The 15,081-nt window shown below is 45.2% G+C and overlaps 1 protein-coding gene across 1 annotated transcript in view; it reads left to right on the top strand.

Moving 5' to 3' along the window:
- LGR4 (leucine rich repeat containing G protein-coupled receptor 4) overlaps window positions 1-15,081 on the top strand; it is a 95,139-nt gene that overhangs the window by 59,060 nt on the left and 20,998 nt on the right. The window contains exons 3-4 of the mRNA XM_023646195.2: window positions 10,112-10,183; window positions 11,401-11,472. Coding sequence (XP_023501963.1) covers window positions 10,112-10,183; window positions 11,401-11,472 — 144 coding nt within the window. The remainder of the gene's footprint in view (window positions 1-10,111; window positions 10,184-11,400; window positions 11,473-15,081) is intronic.

Below are 15,081 nucleotides of genomic sequence, written 5' to 3'. Positions count from 1 at the left end.
GCTGCCACAACGTGGCCTGATGAGCAGTGCCATGTCCACGCTCAGGATCTGAACTGGCAAAACCACAGGCTGCTGAAGTGGAGTGTGCGAATGTAACCGCTTGGCCACAGGGCTGGCCCCTAGGAATTTTTGTATCATAGACACACTTGGCTTTTTAAGAAAAGGATCATAAAATTAATGGATATTCAATTTTTAAAATCTGGATGCGTGGAAGATAAGGAGAAGGGAGGAAAAATAATCACCCATTATCTCACCACTGAGCGATACCCATGGTTAATATTTTGTTGTATATCCTTCCAGACTTTTCTGAGTATATATATGCAATTTCTTTTTTAAAATGGAATTTTACTAGATGGAGTATTTATACTATATTTATCATTTGGCATATTGTAACGTTTCCATATTAATGCATCTAGTTTTTGCCATCATTTAATGAATGCATAGTATTTCATCATTTGGATACACATTGGATGTAACCAGTCTTGTACTGATGAAGTGTTTGTTTACTCTGTGTGGTTGTTATAAACAGCAGTTTTAGAAACATGCTGTCTTTCTGTGTTTAATGTGCTATATTTGTGGTGCTTTTACCACAGTCTGTTGTGCAGTTTTCCTAAAGCCTCATATCAGAATTAGATTTGACTGTATATAACAGAAAACTCAAAATAAGCCGAAACACCCAAGGCTCATGCACACACGCACACACACACAGAGCCACTATGGTGCATCACAGAGTCAGGAGGGGAGGAGGACCTATACTCTGCTCTGCATTCTGTGTATAGCTGCCCCACCAAGATCACAAAACAGCTGTCTGCCGGAGCTGCAGCCATAGTGACCCAGTTCTCAGCAGCAGGAAGGATGCAGGAGGAAAGAAAGAGGGGGATACTTTCTGGTAGCCAGCTTCAAGAAGCCGTCTTGAATATACCACACCACACTTCTGTGTATATCTCATTTGCTAGAATTTAGTCATGTGGGCACATTTAACAGCAGCATGCTGGGAAATACAGCCTTTGACTGGGCATACTGTTGTTTGTACTAAAGTTAGCATTCTGTTACTAGATAGGAAGAAAAGAATGGTTATTGGTTAAGATGCTTTTGGCTGTAGGTAACAAAACTCAATTCAAAGTAGCAGTAAGGAAATGTATTATCTTGCGTAGCAAGGAAAACCCCCGTGACAAGGTGGTAGAACTCTTCTAGAGTTGGTTAAGGGAGTTGTCAGGCCTCCTCAAGAACCCAGGTTTTCTCCATCTTCCTCATCTGCCCTCCCCAGTAAGGTCAGCACCAGGCAGCAGTCCCTCCACGTGGTATATTCAGACATGATGGCATCCAGAAAGAGAAGAGGTCATCGCTTCTAGTGTGTCCCCATTTAGGAAGAAGCTGCCTTTCCCCAGGAGACCTCCTGTGGCCAGAGCTAAACCAGTCCCTAAGTGGGAGCAGCATGATTGGTTAAGACCAGTCGGAGGTTGTTCATGGAGCTGAGTCATGCGAAGGAGGCGATATTTGAACAAACCCACACGGAAGTAAGGTGTGAATGGGTGTTTGGTAGGCAACCAACAGTGTCTTCCATGGTTCCTCTCTATACTGCTCACATCTTACCTGTTTTCTATGGTCCATTTTGAGCCCCTCTGCCCTAGGAAACCTTCCCTGGTCTTTGTTTCCAGATCCGTCTTGCACTTTCTCTGCTGCTCATCACTTAGCACGGGACGGACTGCCTTGTTATTTTGTGCTCTAGGTGTGTCAGTGTGTGCTAGTGTGTACTTGTCTCTTCAGCTCCATTGACTTTTTCTGTAAGGGCGGGGCCCATTGTCACACTTCTCCTGTATGACCTTTAGTGACAGTAACCACATTTTTGAAGTTGAAATTGAGGGAAGGACTAAGACAAAGGATTTCTTCTTATTTTGAATTTATTGATGTAAGAAATCTTATCAGCCTATATAAAAACTAATATCCATTGAAGCTTTATGTTTAATGAATATCTTTATTTACAAGAAATGAAATGAGAAATGTCTTGGGAAAACTCAGTGTTTACTTTGCTGTACCCGTGGTGCTTGGCCTGTGGTACAAGGTCAATATTTGTTGGTTGATGATAGCTGTAAATTTTTTTTAAAACTGTAACATAGTTCCTCATATGGGTGGATATTGCCTGTGTTTATTGCCAGAGAATAAATGAATAGGGTGTCAGGATAACTTTACTCAGGAAATGTAACTATTGCCAGGGTTTTTATTGATTTACCTATAAAATAAAGTCTTTTATGGGTTACTCTAAGAGGAAGTGGGAGATACAAAGGCCAGTTGGGTGCAGGTGGAATTTGAGCTTCTTTGAATCGACTGAAACTCTTTTAGTCTGTTGAAGAGTTCAGGGTGGCCTCTGGATTGAATTTAGCAGGGGCTGGCTGACTGACCAGTACTGCTTCAGTATTTGTACATATCGACACAACATGTATTGTGATATATAGAAATGAAATAACTATGTATATATAAATGAAATAATTTTCCCCTTCTCTTTGAAAGAAGACTACTTTAAAAACCTTGGGAATTTCCATAATAAGGGTTCTTAATATGTGCATGTTCATAAAACATATTCAATTTGACATGTACATACATAAAAGCTATATGAAGATGTAAAACTCTCCCCTGGTATGTGAAGAAACAGGGTCACTACAACTTTGTTAGCTGACATAGGACTCTGATATGCTGTAAGGGGTGAGGTTTGTTTTACCTTGATACGAAGAATGTCCCGGGGAACATAAAGGATGCTGTTTAGTTGTTAGCTCTCTGTGTTCACTAAGAAAATAACCACATCCTTTGGGCCCCTTAAAGTCATTTGTAGAAAATAACACAAAACAACATTGTCCTTTTTCTAGGATTACATTATTTTACTTGCCTTATTTTATTTCTAGGACTTATGTCATTTACTGTACTGTAGGACCTGGGGCAAGGCATGCAGGAAACAGAGGCTCACTTTCCTCATCTATTTAAAAAAAAACAGGAGGAGACGTGGTGATAAAGAGCCTGCTTGGCCCACTAGCCGGCTTTGTTTTAAGGGCTGGTACAGTAGGATACTGAAAGTGAAAAGTGCTATGCAAATGTTAGTTTGGGTCAATATGTATGGATACGAAATCTCCCTAAATGGGAACCAGGACACCTCTTGAGGTCTTTATTTTTCACAGAAGGCAGCAGAGTTCTGAGCACACAGTAGGGCCTTAACATGTAAGTAAACATAGGATTAAGGACTTATATTAGAGGTATGGATTATAAGGTTTTTTGCTTTCACTTTCAAAGGGTTGCCCCAATTTTGGATCCTGCTGATTTCAAATTATATTTAATAAGAGAATGTCAGTCACCTTCTCTTAAGATGCTTTCCTGTGGCCGCACTTGTCTAGTTCAGTTATGAATGGAAGTGCCTTCTCTGAAGGCAGTGTGCCGGCCGGTGGCATGTCTGTTGTGCTTTGCACATAGCATGATGCCGTGCTGATCCACCTCCTCGAGGAAGTTCAAGGGCATTGAGGAGAGGCAGCCTGGATGTGTTTGGGTACAGTCTGTGATAGTTTATATGTGTGCCTTCAAAGGAAGATCTGTTGGGTGGAAGATGTAGAAAGAATTAGTGAGGGAGGAGAGAAGGTTTTGCTGAGGGGCAGATGGACGTGGCTCGGAAGGGAAGGTGGTGTCAGAGTCTGTCTCTGTCAGGACTTGACTGTGGCACAGTGCTGGCCATCTGGTAACCATCTCTGCAAAACGAAGGTGGGCAGGTGGATGGATGGGAGTCCAAGGCCACTTTTCTGGCCGTGTCGCCTTCTCCCCAACCTCTCCCTGATGTGATAGAGTAGAGCCCTGAGTAAAGCTCTGTTGTCCATGTGCGAGCCTGCCCGGGCTGGGCACAGTTGCTCCCCTCCCCCTCTGCTTCTCCACCCCACTCCTCACAACAGCTGCTGGAAGCGATGGAAGCCTCGTCTGCCCTCCCCCAGCTCGGCACATATGTCTAGTCAGTGTATACTGTAGTCCTCACTGCACTGATTCTTGGCCAGAATTCCAGCCAAATGTACAGTGCAATTTCTGTAATAGACTAGAAGAAACCTAAAACCAGGCATTTCTCAGAGAAATAACACCAATTGGCTTACTCTCTATTTCACAGTTGCCTCTCTTGTTTCTTTAAATGGCTTCCCAAGTAAAGAAATCCAGTCTAATTCAGCACATTTCCTGAAGGTCTGAACCTTCCAGCACAGACTGCCATCTGAAATGTGGCCTCCTCGTTCCCACACACCGTTGACCAGTGTCCATTTCACCTGCACTGTTCCCTCTTTCCCCCTTCTGGGAGGGATGGCAGAGAGAAGATATCATGTAGCACATGCATTAAAAATAGAGGATATAATTGAAAACTCTGGCTTCCCCTAGAAGGAGCCCCTAATGTGAATCCATGGACCTTATGAATAATAAATGCACACAGAATAGATTCATAAAGACATTACACACTGAGCCACTTGTATCCTGTTTCCTGGAACTGTTCCAGATCTGGGGGGAGAGCGGAAGTATAATGGATTGCTGTTTCCCTCTCCTCCAACCTTTCTCGGTCTCTCTCCTCGCTGTGTTTTCTCTCTCTACTTCTGGGACTGTTGTAACAAGCAGAATAAATAGGAATTGCCTTGAGGTAGACTGTGTCCTCATTGCAGTCCTGCCAGACTTATTTTAATTCTTCGTAATCATGTGCACGATCCAGTGTGTGTTGAGATAATACTCTTGACCAATGGACTGGTGTTCGCGTGTTTAAAGTTCACCCCCCCTCCTTGCTTAAGAAAATATACTCCCAGAATATGTTGAGAAAGAAAATTGTTGCCTTAGCACTTTAAAGTCTAGCCAAATAGTTCTTTCCTGTCAGGAGAGTGAAGGGGAGTGGGGGAGTGGAAACAAAACACAAGGAGAAGACGTGCACACAAGTGAAGATCATCAGAAAGCTTCTCTCACTCTTTAAGCAGCCGTGTTACCTTTTTGAATCTTGAGTCTTATATTGGGGTGCAGTTGAGGCATTATAGCAAATACCAAGTTGTCTGCTCCGTGTCAGGTCCCATGCAAGAGGATACAAAACAAATATGACCTTATCTCCTGCCCATGAGGGACAAATAATACCGCTGAAGGAGGTGGGACAAGTTGATAGAGGCAAAATAAGATGCACCCAATGAGAGCTTCACCCAAGATACCTGTGGATCGAAGCGAGGGGATCCCATAATGGTTTCAGGTTGGTGGTGGTACCTGCCTAGGGCAGTGGTGATGAATAAGGTGCAGTTGGCTGAGGCTGGAGTCGGGGTATCTCAGGTGGAGGAAGTGTCATGAGCAAAGAGTCGGAGGTGGAAATGTGTGGTGTGCTAAACTGTAGGACACAAGGAATGTGAGGGATAAGGTGAGAAAGGCAGAGAGGATCATCCCGGAGGTCCGTCCGATTGAGCAGGGAGAAAACCGTCGGGAAAATGCTCAGCGTTGTGCTTCTGAAGATGTAGATCTCACAGTGTTATGATCAAGTGGTTTGAGGCGGAAGCCTTGTGGAGGTTCGAGGCAATAATCCAGGAGGAGGAAAATGAGGGCCTAGACCCAGGTGGCAGCAGGAAGAGTGAAAGGGTGGATGGATCGAGACCTGCAACGAGGCTCTCCATGGTCTTTGGAGGCTGAGGGGCTGCAGGGTGCAGAGGGGAAGGAAGTGATGTCTGGTGCTCTGTACCCTTATTAGGCAGAAAATTGTACCTCATTCACCGTTCTGTTCTCACTTTACTGATTTTTTTCCTTGGGCTTCACAGCCATTGAAAAAACAGTAAAAATTATAAATATCCTCAGTTAGCAAATTAAAAAGGTTTTCTGGGGCCAGCCAGTAAGTCCTCATGAGGTGAGATGCTAAGAAAACTGTTGGGTCCAGCACAGACAAACCCAGGCATAGAATAGGAAGTAGCTGCTCTTGGCTCCTAGAGGGCTGTTGGTGATAAATTATTGCTTAGGACCAGCCCCCTGGTTTTCCTGGAGAGATACTAAAAAAGCACAACAGAGAATACTCTGCCTCCTAAATCGAGTCCCAGTGGGCTTGGGCATGCCCCGACCCTGGCTGGTGCCCTCAGGGATCCCATCCTCACCTGCTTCTCACTGGTCGTCTTAGGCTGTGGAAAGGATGGTGCTGTTGGTCTATTGGGAATCCCTCCATCCTTGCGGTTCTGAGCTCCGCCTGCCGTAGTCCCTACTTGTGAGCCCTGTGCTGCTGGGCAAGAGCTGTTGCTGCTCAAACAAAAATGCTAACTTACCCAAGTCCATCTGTTTCACCTCTCTGGGAATTATTTCCTGTTGTCTTGGTGACACACCAATGGCTTCGTGGTGCAGAGGCACACAGATAACCATTGGAGCCAGCCAGGCGAGAACTGGAATGTTCCCCTGCAGTTACCAGCTGTGTGACTTGAGCCAAGTCGCCTAACCTCTCAGGGAGTCAGAGAAGCAGGGCTGTTGTCATAAGGTGACTAAAATGAAAGCATGTCTCCGGAGCCCTTACCAGGCTGCCTTGTTTGCTGTTCCTTAGCTCCATAGCTTGATGAACATGGGAGATGAGTTCCTGAAGGCTCCCGGGCTGTTTCCTCCTGTAGGAGACGAGGGGAGCAGAGCCGTGGTGGGGGGGTGCTCCCTTGCCGAGCATTACCACCATCCACCACGTCCTCGTGGTGTTTATTTCTCCAGATGGTGGCTTGGATTTCAGGATCAGCCAGGCACAGAGAGCTCATTGCTCATTTCTGTGAACGATTAGTGGAGAAAGAGAGGATACTTTTCGATGTTAGGTTATGTTAGTTTTCCCATGGCTTATAAAGGGGCAGAGATTTGGGAAAAGGAAGCAAATATTTTAGCTGATGTGGTTAAACTCCCTTTGCTGTCCACAAGTAAAGGGCATCGGGGTTCTGCATTTTGTCACTTGCTTTGGTACTTTATAAAATACTCTTTTTCATGAGCCTTAGGACAGTAGACTGAACTCCTCAAGGAAAGCCCACAGATATGGGGACGTTAAAACCTAATGTTAGGGCTGGCCTGGTGGCGCAGCGGTTAAGTTCGCACATTCCGCTTTAGTGGCCAGGGGTTCGCCAGTTTGGATCCCGGGTGCAGACATGGCACCACTTGGCACACCATGCTGTGGTAGGCGTCCCACATATAAAGTAGAGGAAGATGAGCATGGATGTTAGCTCAGGGCCAGTCTTCCTCAGCAAAAAGAGGAGGATTGGCAGCAGTTAGCTCAGGGCTAATCTTCCTCAAAAAACAAAAACCCTAATGTTAGAAACAAAGAATAAGAATCCTGGGTGTCAGTTTTTTTGGTGAACTAAGGCCTTTTAAGGCTGGTCTTTCAGATAACATGGAGGAGCAGTTCTAGTCACATGACTACTTGAGGCCCCGGGGGAAGAAGGCATTGCCCCTTCTGGTCCTTAGGGTACAATGTGACCTTTTAGACACCCAGTGGCAGCTTGTGAGCATTACCAGTGGAGTTTAATTAGTGAGGCTGGGGTGTGGAAAGGCCCTTGAATAGCTTGCTACTAAGGTAGACTGGGATGCTGGCGTGGGAATGGCGAGCATTTTCGACGAGGAAATTCTGAGAGAGCAGTTTCTGACTGATGAGTTGGCTCGCTGGTGGGCAGTAACAGAGGGTGAGATGAATGCCCTGTCCTTGGAAGCATGTGGACTTGGCCTACAACTGATGTGCAAGAAGCAGTCAGTAGAAGGTAGCCTGCCACCAGGTTGAGTTATAAGTTTTGAGAGTTCACACGGAGGGCACGTTCACAGGGACTGAAGTGTCCGGGGGAAGTAGCCCTGCAGGTGGGTATTTCAGGGGCGAAGATGAGGCTGCGAGGGGAAGCATTTGACCACGTGGCAGTGGAGCTGACGAGACTAGAACCGAGAGGATTTGCTGCGGAGAAACATTTAAAAATGGAAGCCCTGAAGAGGTCTTGAAAGACTCTTCTTCAGTCCAGCCATGTGGCGTTTAACCACGGGGACATGTTCTGAGAGCTGCCGTGTGCGAACATCGTGGAGTGCACTTGCACCGCCCCAGATGCTGTAGCCTGCCCCGCACCTGGGCTCTATGGGACTGACCTTACAGGACCACCATCCTGTACACAGTCCGTCATTGACCAAAACGTTGTCATGAGCATGTGACTGTACCTCATTTTCCGTGTGGTGAACCCTGGGAGGCAAAGGCCCTGAGCCTGGATGTGGAGCCTTGAACGGCCTGCAGTCTGGAGCTCACCTGCTTGGGGGCCTTGTGAAAAACAAAGAGCCTGGGAGAGGGCTTCTAGGAAGAAGTTAGTTTAGAGGCGTGAATGAACCCCGTGTTAAAAGTCTGTTGATTCCTGAGAATCCAGTGTTGCCGTCCTTGCTGTTGAAGAAGTCCTTCTACGTACATACTCTTGGTGTCTTAGTCGTCTGGTGGGTTCACCTTCGCTCCCCCACTGCCACCTCCTCCCAACACACACGTGCCTTCCGTGCACGTTTCCGTGTTACTGCCAGGTAAGGGTCAGATGCTATCCTTCCCAGGGCTGTTTGCGTTTTAACTGGGACAAAGACCCCAGGAGAAAATAATGCCTCTAAAAAGTAGGGCTTCAGATCTCCGTGACTTCAAGTTTTCGGAAGGGTAAAGGCACCTTCCTCGTGTCCTTAAAATCAGGGTGTGTAAGAGGAACAGATTGGAAGTGGGGACACCTGAAGTCTAAGAAGAGGATGGCATGTGCCTGGTGCTTAGTAGGCACTCACATGTGTTAACGAATGAACGGAACTGTTTAGTGAATGAATGGATTGATGAATAAGGCTCGGGGTGCAGGGCATGTATAGAGAGAAGGACAGTGGAAATAGACCCTTTAAAGGAGGAATTCCTATGACCTGGTGACTGTGTGATTCCAAGACACGAGGCGGGAGAGAGCATTTTAAAAAAATTATAGCTACGAAATCTCGTTGCTTGGGGGCGAGCACCCCAGAGGGAGCCAGGAAGCTGGGAGAGGCCCGTGACCAGTCACGTGGGCACACAGCTGTCGTCTTTAAGGCAGTCCTTGAAAACCTTCCTCCGGTTCACCTGTGCACAGGTTACTTAGGTGAGTTGCTGTCCTGCCACTTCTCCCTGAGGTCGCCTGTGCACCCGTCCTTCTGTGTCCCTGTGCTGCAGAAAATGGGAGGAAAAGTAGGCTCAGTAAACTGTGCACTCAGATTTCTTACCAAAGGGCCTGAAGAATCCTTATCCTTTCCTTATTCAGCTCTGGGGGTTTTTTTTTGTTTTTTTAAGGGTTTTTTTTTTTTTTACTACTTTTTTTTTTTTTTGAGGAATATTAGCCCTGAGCTAACTGCTGCCAATCCTCCTCTTTTTGCTGAGGAAGACTGGCCCTGAGCTAACATCGGTGCCCATCTTCCTCTACTTTATATGTGGGATGCCTACCACAGCATGGTGTGCCAAGCGGTGCCATGTCCACACCCAGGATCCAAACAGGTGAACCCCGGGCCGCCGAAGTGGAATGTGCATGTGCACTTAACCGCTGTGCCACCAGGCCAGCCCTTCCTTATTCCACTCTTACTCTCACACTTAAATTTGTCACTTTAACCTTTCTTTAGGGCGTTTATTTTTTAAAAAAACGACGTCTATGGAAAAAAACTACTGACAGGAGAGTTATGCCTACAGTGACTTTCACTTGGTTGTGGAGAGCAGCAGGCCGAACTGCCTCCCGCGGGCATTCCTCCCGACAGGCTGGTGTGCTCTGATCTGAGTAAACACGCCTGCCTGCTGACCAGTGGTCTGTGTTTATGAGGCACTTGGAAAACACCTCAAGCTGCAGAGAGCGACCGTGAATAGCAAACTTAATTTGGTTTAATGTGTTTTGGCTTGCTTGACCTCACCAGAATAAAAATGTGCCTGTTTAAATTATTGTATTGGGAGTTTTGAAAAAAATGCTAGGGAAATTAATCTTGTTGGAAGAATCTTGGGATGGCTTTAGCAAAGGTTTAAGTCCATTTTTAATGTTGGAGAGACTTGAGAAATGTCTAACATACAGCTTTAATCGCAGATTGGGTTTGAGTTCTCAATTTTAAGTCTGAATTACAATTTTTTTCTTTCGCTGCTGTTTTTTCCTAGACGATTGGCTGGCAACGACCTTTCTTTTATCCACCCAAAGGCCTTGTCTGGGTTGAAAGAACTCAAAGTTCTGTAAGTAATACAATTGTAGAGTTTCACAGCTGGCTGTGTATTTTCTTTCTGCATAGTCAACGTGCTTGGAGCCAGGTTAAGCACAGTGCCTTTTAGTTCAGGATTAAAAGATTTAAGGAGTGGCCAATGGGTGGTGTGGGAGGCTAGAGGCTGATTTAGGCAAACTTGGGTCTAGATAACGAAAGTTAAAACTCTAAATAATAGGTATTCTGACCTCCAGTGCGTTATAGTTAAATGTTAGGCTTTTAGTGTGGCTGATGCATTGAATAAAAATCAAATTGAAGCTTTATTGGTGGAGTTTTGTTTCTACTTATTTTATAGCTGTAGAAACTTTGAATTGGCTGACCCTAAAGGGAAAAGACTGACAAGAGCTCCAAACGCTAGAATCCTTTGGAGGTGAGCTGCCTCGGACTCACAGAGCTGGTGCAGGCTCAGGACTCTGGTCCTGGCAGGGGTCAGGAGTTTGGAGCATGGCAGGTTGGGGAGCAGGTGAACTGACTGCCAGCCCCACTTCTGTCACTACTTTGCTGGTTTACCCTGAGCAGTCACTAGATCTCTCTGGTTCAGTGGGCCTGATGGGCCCTTGGCCACTCCTTTCTGTCAAGCAGTCATTTCATTAATGGGACTAGAAGTGGTTTTGGGCAGAAATGATAAGGACTTCATTTTCAGTGCTGCTCCATGCCTCCATTCTCCAGGCCGTAGCTAGTTGGAGCCCTGGCCCTGTCCTCTCTGGGGACATGGCTGCTGCTCCCTGAGAGCTCGGGGTCTGCTCTCTTCTTGGCAAGATTGGCTTTCCTGATGTCCATGTCTCTGGGCTCTGCTTCGTTCCATTTGAGAAGGCTCCAGGGGTGCCAGTGGGTCTGCCCGTCACACTCGCAGTTACTTGTTATCCCTCCCCGCTGACATGCACAGCACCCAGGGCGATGACCATGAGTCAGGGTGCCTTCATCCCCGCAGCTGAACAGCCCCTGGAAGTGTCGATCGCCCAGCGGGTCTGTGTGAGAGCCGACTTCGGGGAGTGGCCTGGGGGTCCTTCCTGTCTTTACAGTGGATGCTTCTTGCTCTTTTGTGATCCTCTTGTCTTGCATGCTTTCCACCTTGACCCCTCCCCCTTTCCTGACATTGAACATATTTTTTGGTAAGAAGTGGCTCTGAAGTCTTCTAAGAAAAAGTGATCACAGTTGCTTGTTACTCACTAATCAAACATTTCCTTTCAGAACCCTCCAGAACAATCAGTTGAAGACAGTGCCCAGTGAAGCCATTCGAGGGCTGAGTGCTTTGCAGTCCTTGTAAGTAACTTTTTGGTTTTCTGCATTCTTGGATCGTGAGGAGACCACTCTGGCTGCTAAATGTGGAAATAACTGGAATCCTGGAGCAGAGGGAGATCGATCCTCTCATCTGGGATGGAGTTGGGGACTGCCGGTTGCCGCTGGCGAAATGTCCTTTGGTGAGCGGGAGGTGGGTGGTTCAGTTCCCTCCTCTTGTCTCAGAGGCTGGCAGAGGGCTCCCAGCGCACACTGCTAGGTATAGCTCCACGAGCTTGCGTGTGGCAGGTGGTCATCTCCTCTTCGGAACCAGAGTTGTGTGTGTACAGAAGTTGTAGTGTCTCCTGCCATCGTGGTCAGGAAACAGCCGCAAGAGGTCTCTGTGGCAGCTGGTAATGGTAATCAGAACAGACTGAGTATAGTTCCTCATCTGAGGACACCGGACACACATTGGGGTGGGAACTTAATCACCTGTGCTGCCCTCTTCCCTGGTTTTTCTTTTTGAGGAAAGTTTGGTTTTCTTTGCTGTGTTCAAGATTTCAACTCGTGATTTTTACCATGTAATTTCCAAATTCAGCCACTAATTTCCAAAGCTTTTACAGATAGCCCTTCACTTTGCTCTTTTTTGGGCTCTTTCCTGTGTGTGTGTGTGTGTGTGTTTGTGTGCAAACCTGGAGAGTGGGATCATTGCTTCTGTGGCTCGGGTTTGCACGCTGCACTCCCCCATAGTGGGTGGATCAGGGAAGTGACAGTGAGTCACCAGGATGGTGCAAATACACAGAAAGTGTGAAGAAACAATCATCTTTATCTGGAACAGTTACTCGTTAATGACTAGCATGCGTGCTGTGAACTAGTGCTGTTGGGGCGACAACTTTAGGCCCCTGCCTCTGCGGTGGGAGATCCAGTTCCTCAGTCTTTAGGGCCACATTAAGGGAAGGGGTTGGGAAGCGCTGAACTGAAGCATGTGGTTGTTGTAATTCAACTTTTGCCAAGATTAGGAAAAGCCCTGTGCGTAGCTATCTGTCAGAATGTTTACGTCGCTCTCAAGAGAAATTCAGAGTTCAGATTAACGAGATTCTGAAACAGGCCTCTCTGGTTTTGAGTCTCTGCTCTGCCATTTCCTACCTAGGTGATGTCGGGCAGGTGATTTAAAATTCTCCACGCGCTGGCTTGCTCATTGCCTGCCGTCTACTTGAAGGCATGGAAAGCACTTGTAACAGTATCTGACTCAACATTTGCAGAATCTGTTAATATTAATGATGATGATGAGAGAGTTCATCAGTTTCTTTTCTTTGATTACGCATTTACCTAATTTGGATACCCAGGTGAAGGGACTGTCTGAAAGGGATGAAAAAGTATCTTCAAAACAAGGAACTTAGTAATTCTGCTAGAATATCAAGTACAAGCTTACGTTGCTTCGGTTCCTGTCCTAATACTGAATACAGTGGGTCTGTGGCATTGTTTTCCGAAGTGTGGCACTGGGACCACCTGCAACAGAATCCCTAGGGGGAGATTGCCAAAATGCAGATCCCTAAGGCAGCATCCTGGAAGTGATTATATTTTCTCTTTAAAGGTAGGATCCAGGAACCTGTACTTTTAACAATTTCCCCAGGTAATTCTCATATACATGGAAGTTTTAAGAAGCACTCTGAATAAAAAATTGTGATAGTTATCACACTTATGTATTCTGGGTATAAAATTAGATTTTTACCACATCACATATTTGTATACCAGTCTGTGCCCTAGGATTTTTGCTGCCCTTTGAAATAACTGTAAATGTAAACTTTTGTAGGAAATGCGTGGGAGTTACAGGAGACCAGGTGAAAAGCATTGGGCTGCTTGTCCCATCCGCTTGCTAATATAAAACCATTTTAACTGCACCAGAAACACATCACTGGAAATTGCAAATTCGAGATTACCTTTAGATTTTAGATTAGATATTCTAGTAGTTAATGGGAAGTGAATGTGAAAACAGAAATATGTACTAATAAATCATATCATATGCTGTAAAGGTTAAACTTTAAAGTGTATCTTATGTCATAAAAAAGGAGTATCTGGGGTATTGGCCATTTAATTTCTGTTTAAACAGAAGTTTAACCTAAGGTAGAAATATATTAAGTAGCTCATTTCACCAAAATGCCGAATTCTGGAAGATGAGGATTTGTCCCTGGCCGCAGCCGGTGGGGTGGGTTCCGAGCAGACTCTCCCTGAGGCGGCGGAGGGATTCCTGTGCAATTGTGACTTGCTGCCTCCTCACACTTTCTGACCTCGGCCGTGGTCCCCTCCGTCAGTGGTTCCTCATCCTCCTCTGCTTCTTCAGAATTCATTTGACTTCAGGACCTCCATCCATAACTGTTCTTATTTCCTAAGACTTAATGATCACAATACTCCATCACTTTGTCTAGCTTGAAGGCCAAGAAAGAGAAGATTAAAATCTTTGAACTTTAGAAAAGAAAAAACATACAAATGGATTCTTCTTAGTTTTGTGGTCAATAAGTACATTAAAGTGTACATGACGTTTATTGGTAATTTAGGTGATTTAAAGTGCTTTTCACAGAAATCAGATTTCTCCCTCTAAAATAATGTTTTAAACAGGCATACTGTGTCCCTCACTCATTGAGTGAGTTGCAGAGCTCAAATAACCTCTAAAATTGGGATGAGGGTGCAGCTGAGGAGAGGGGTCAAAATAAACTAATTTTTAAAAAGGCTTTGGGATGTTTTTGTGTGTATCAGAAACCCAAGGAGCTGTGTCAGGCCTGGGTGATTTAAGAAGGAAATGTTAGTGGGTTTGTTAGCACAGTGGGTGTAGTGGTCAAGTTAGATACAATTGAAATTCTGACCTGGTGTAAAACAGTCTTATCAGCACTTGAGTCAGTTTGAAAATCTGATCTTCAGACCTGAATTACAGGAAAGATTTCCTGGTGGTTTTGAAGTAGTGCTTAACAGGAGCAAAGTTCACTGGGCATGAAGTTGAGCAGAAGTGGTTTCATGCAAGTGTGTGAGGATGTCTATAAAATCTGGAAGAGAATTGTGGAGAGTAGCAGAAGGTCGTGTAACGGCCTTGCACAAAGCCAGGAAAATGGCTGGAGTGTTGCCTGAGTGGGCTGTTAAAATGACACGTCAGAATTTGTGCCACTAGAACTTTTTTCTTTACATTAGATCACACTTACATTAAAGGATTTCAAAGATTAAATTTCCTGTTTTCCACAATAACAGAATTTAACTATTTTAAACCAGAAACTGGTAACAAAATGTAGCACTATAATATTTATATTATTGGTAAGTTAGAAGTAGAGAGAAAAAGGGTGAGCTTTTGATTATACAGAATAGATGTTTATTGGTAGACGTTCATCAGTAAATATCTGCAAATAGAATTATTTGGTTAATGTAATTTCTTTTAAGGCAAGAAAAAATAAGTAGGTGAGTCTCAAGATGTAAAACAAGCTTCTGAGACTAGGGAATAAAAGCACATTTAAAAGACAAAAATAGTAAGGCAATTCAATTAATAATTGTTAACCTTGTAACAGCTAAAGTGCATTTCGGTGGACGTCGTTACCTCCTGCTATGTGGAGTGTAGACGGTGGGACCGTAAGCTGCGTGATCTCTCCGCGTGGGAGATACCTGATGCCATTT

This window comes from Equus caballus, chromosome 7 (genome assembly GCF_041296265.1).
Source record: "Equus caballus isolate H_3958 breed thoroughbred chromosome 7, TB-T2T, whole genome shotgun sequence".
Classification (NCBI taxonomy): Eukaryota; Metazoa; Chordata; class Mammalia; order Perissodactyla; family Equidae; genus Equus; species Equus caballus.
This window is presented reverse-complemented; position numbering and strand designations above follow the sequence as displayed.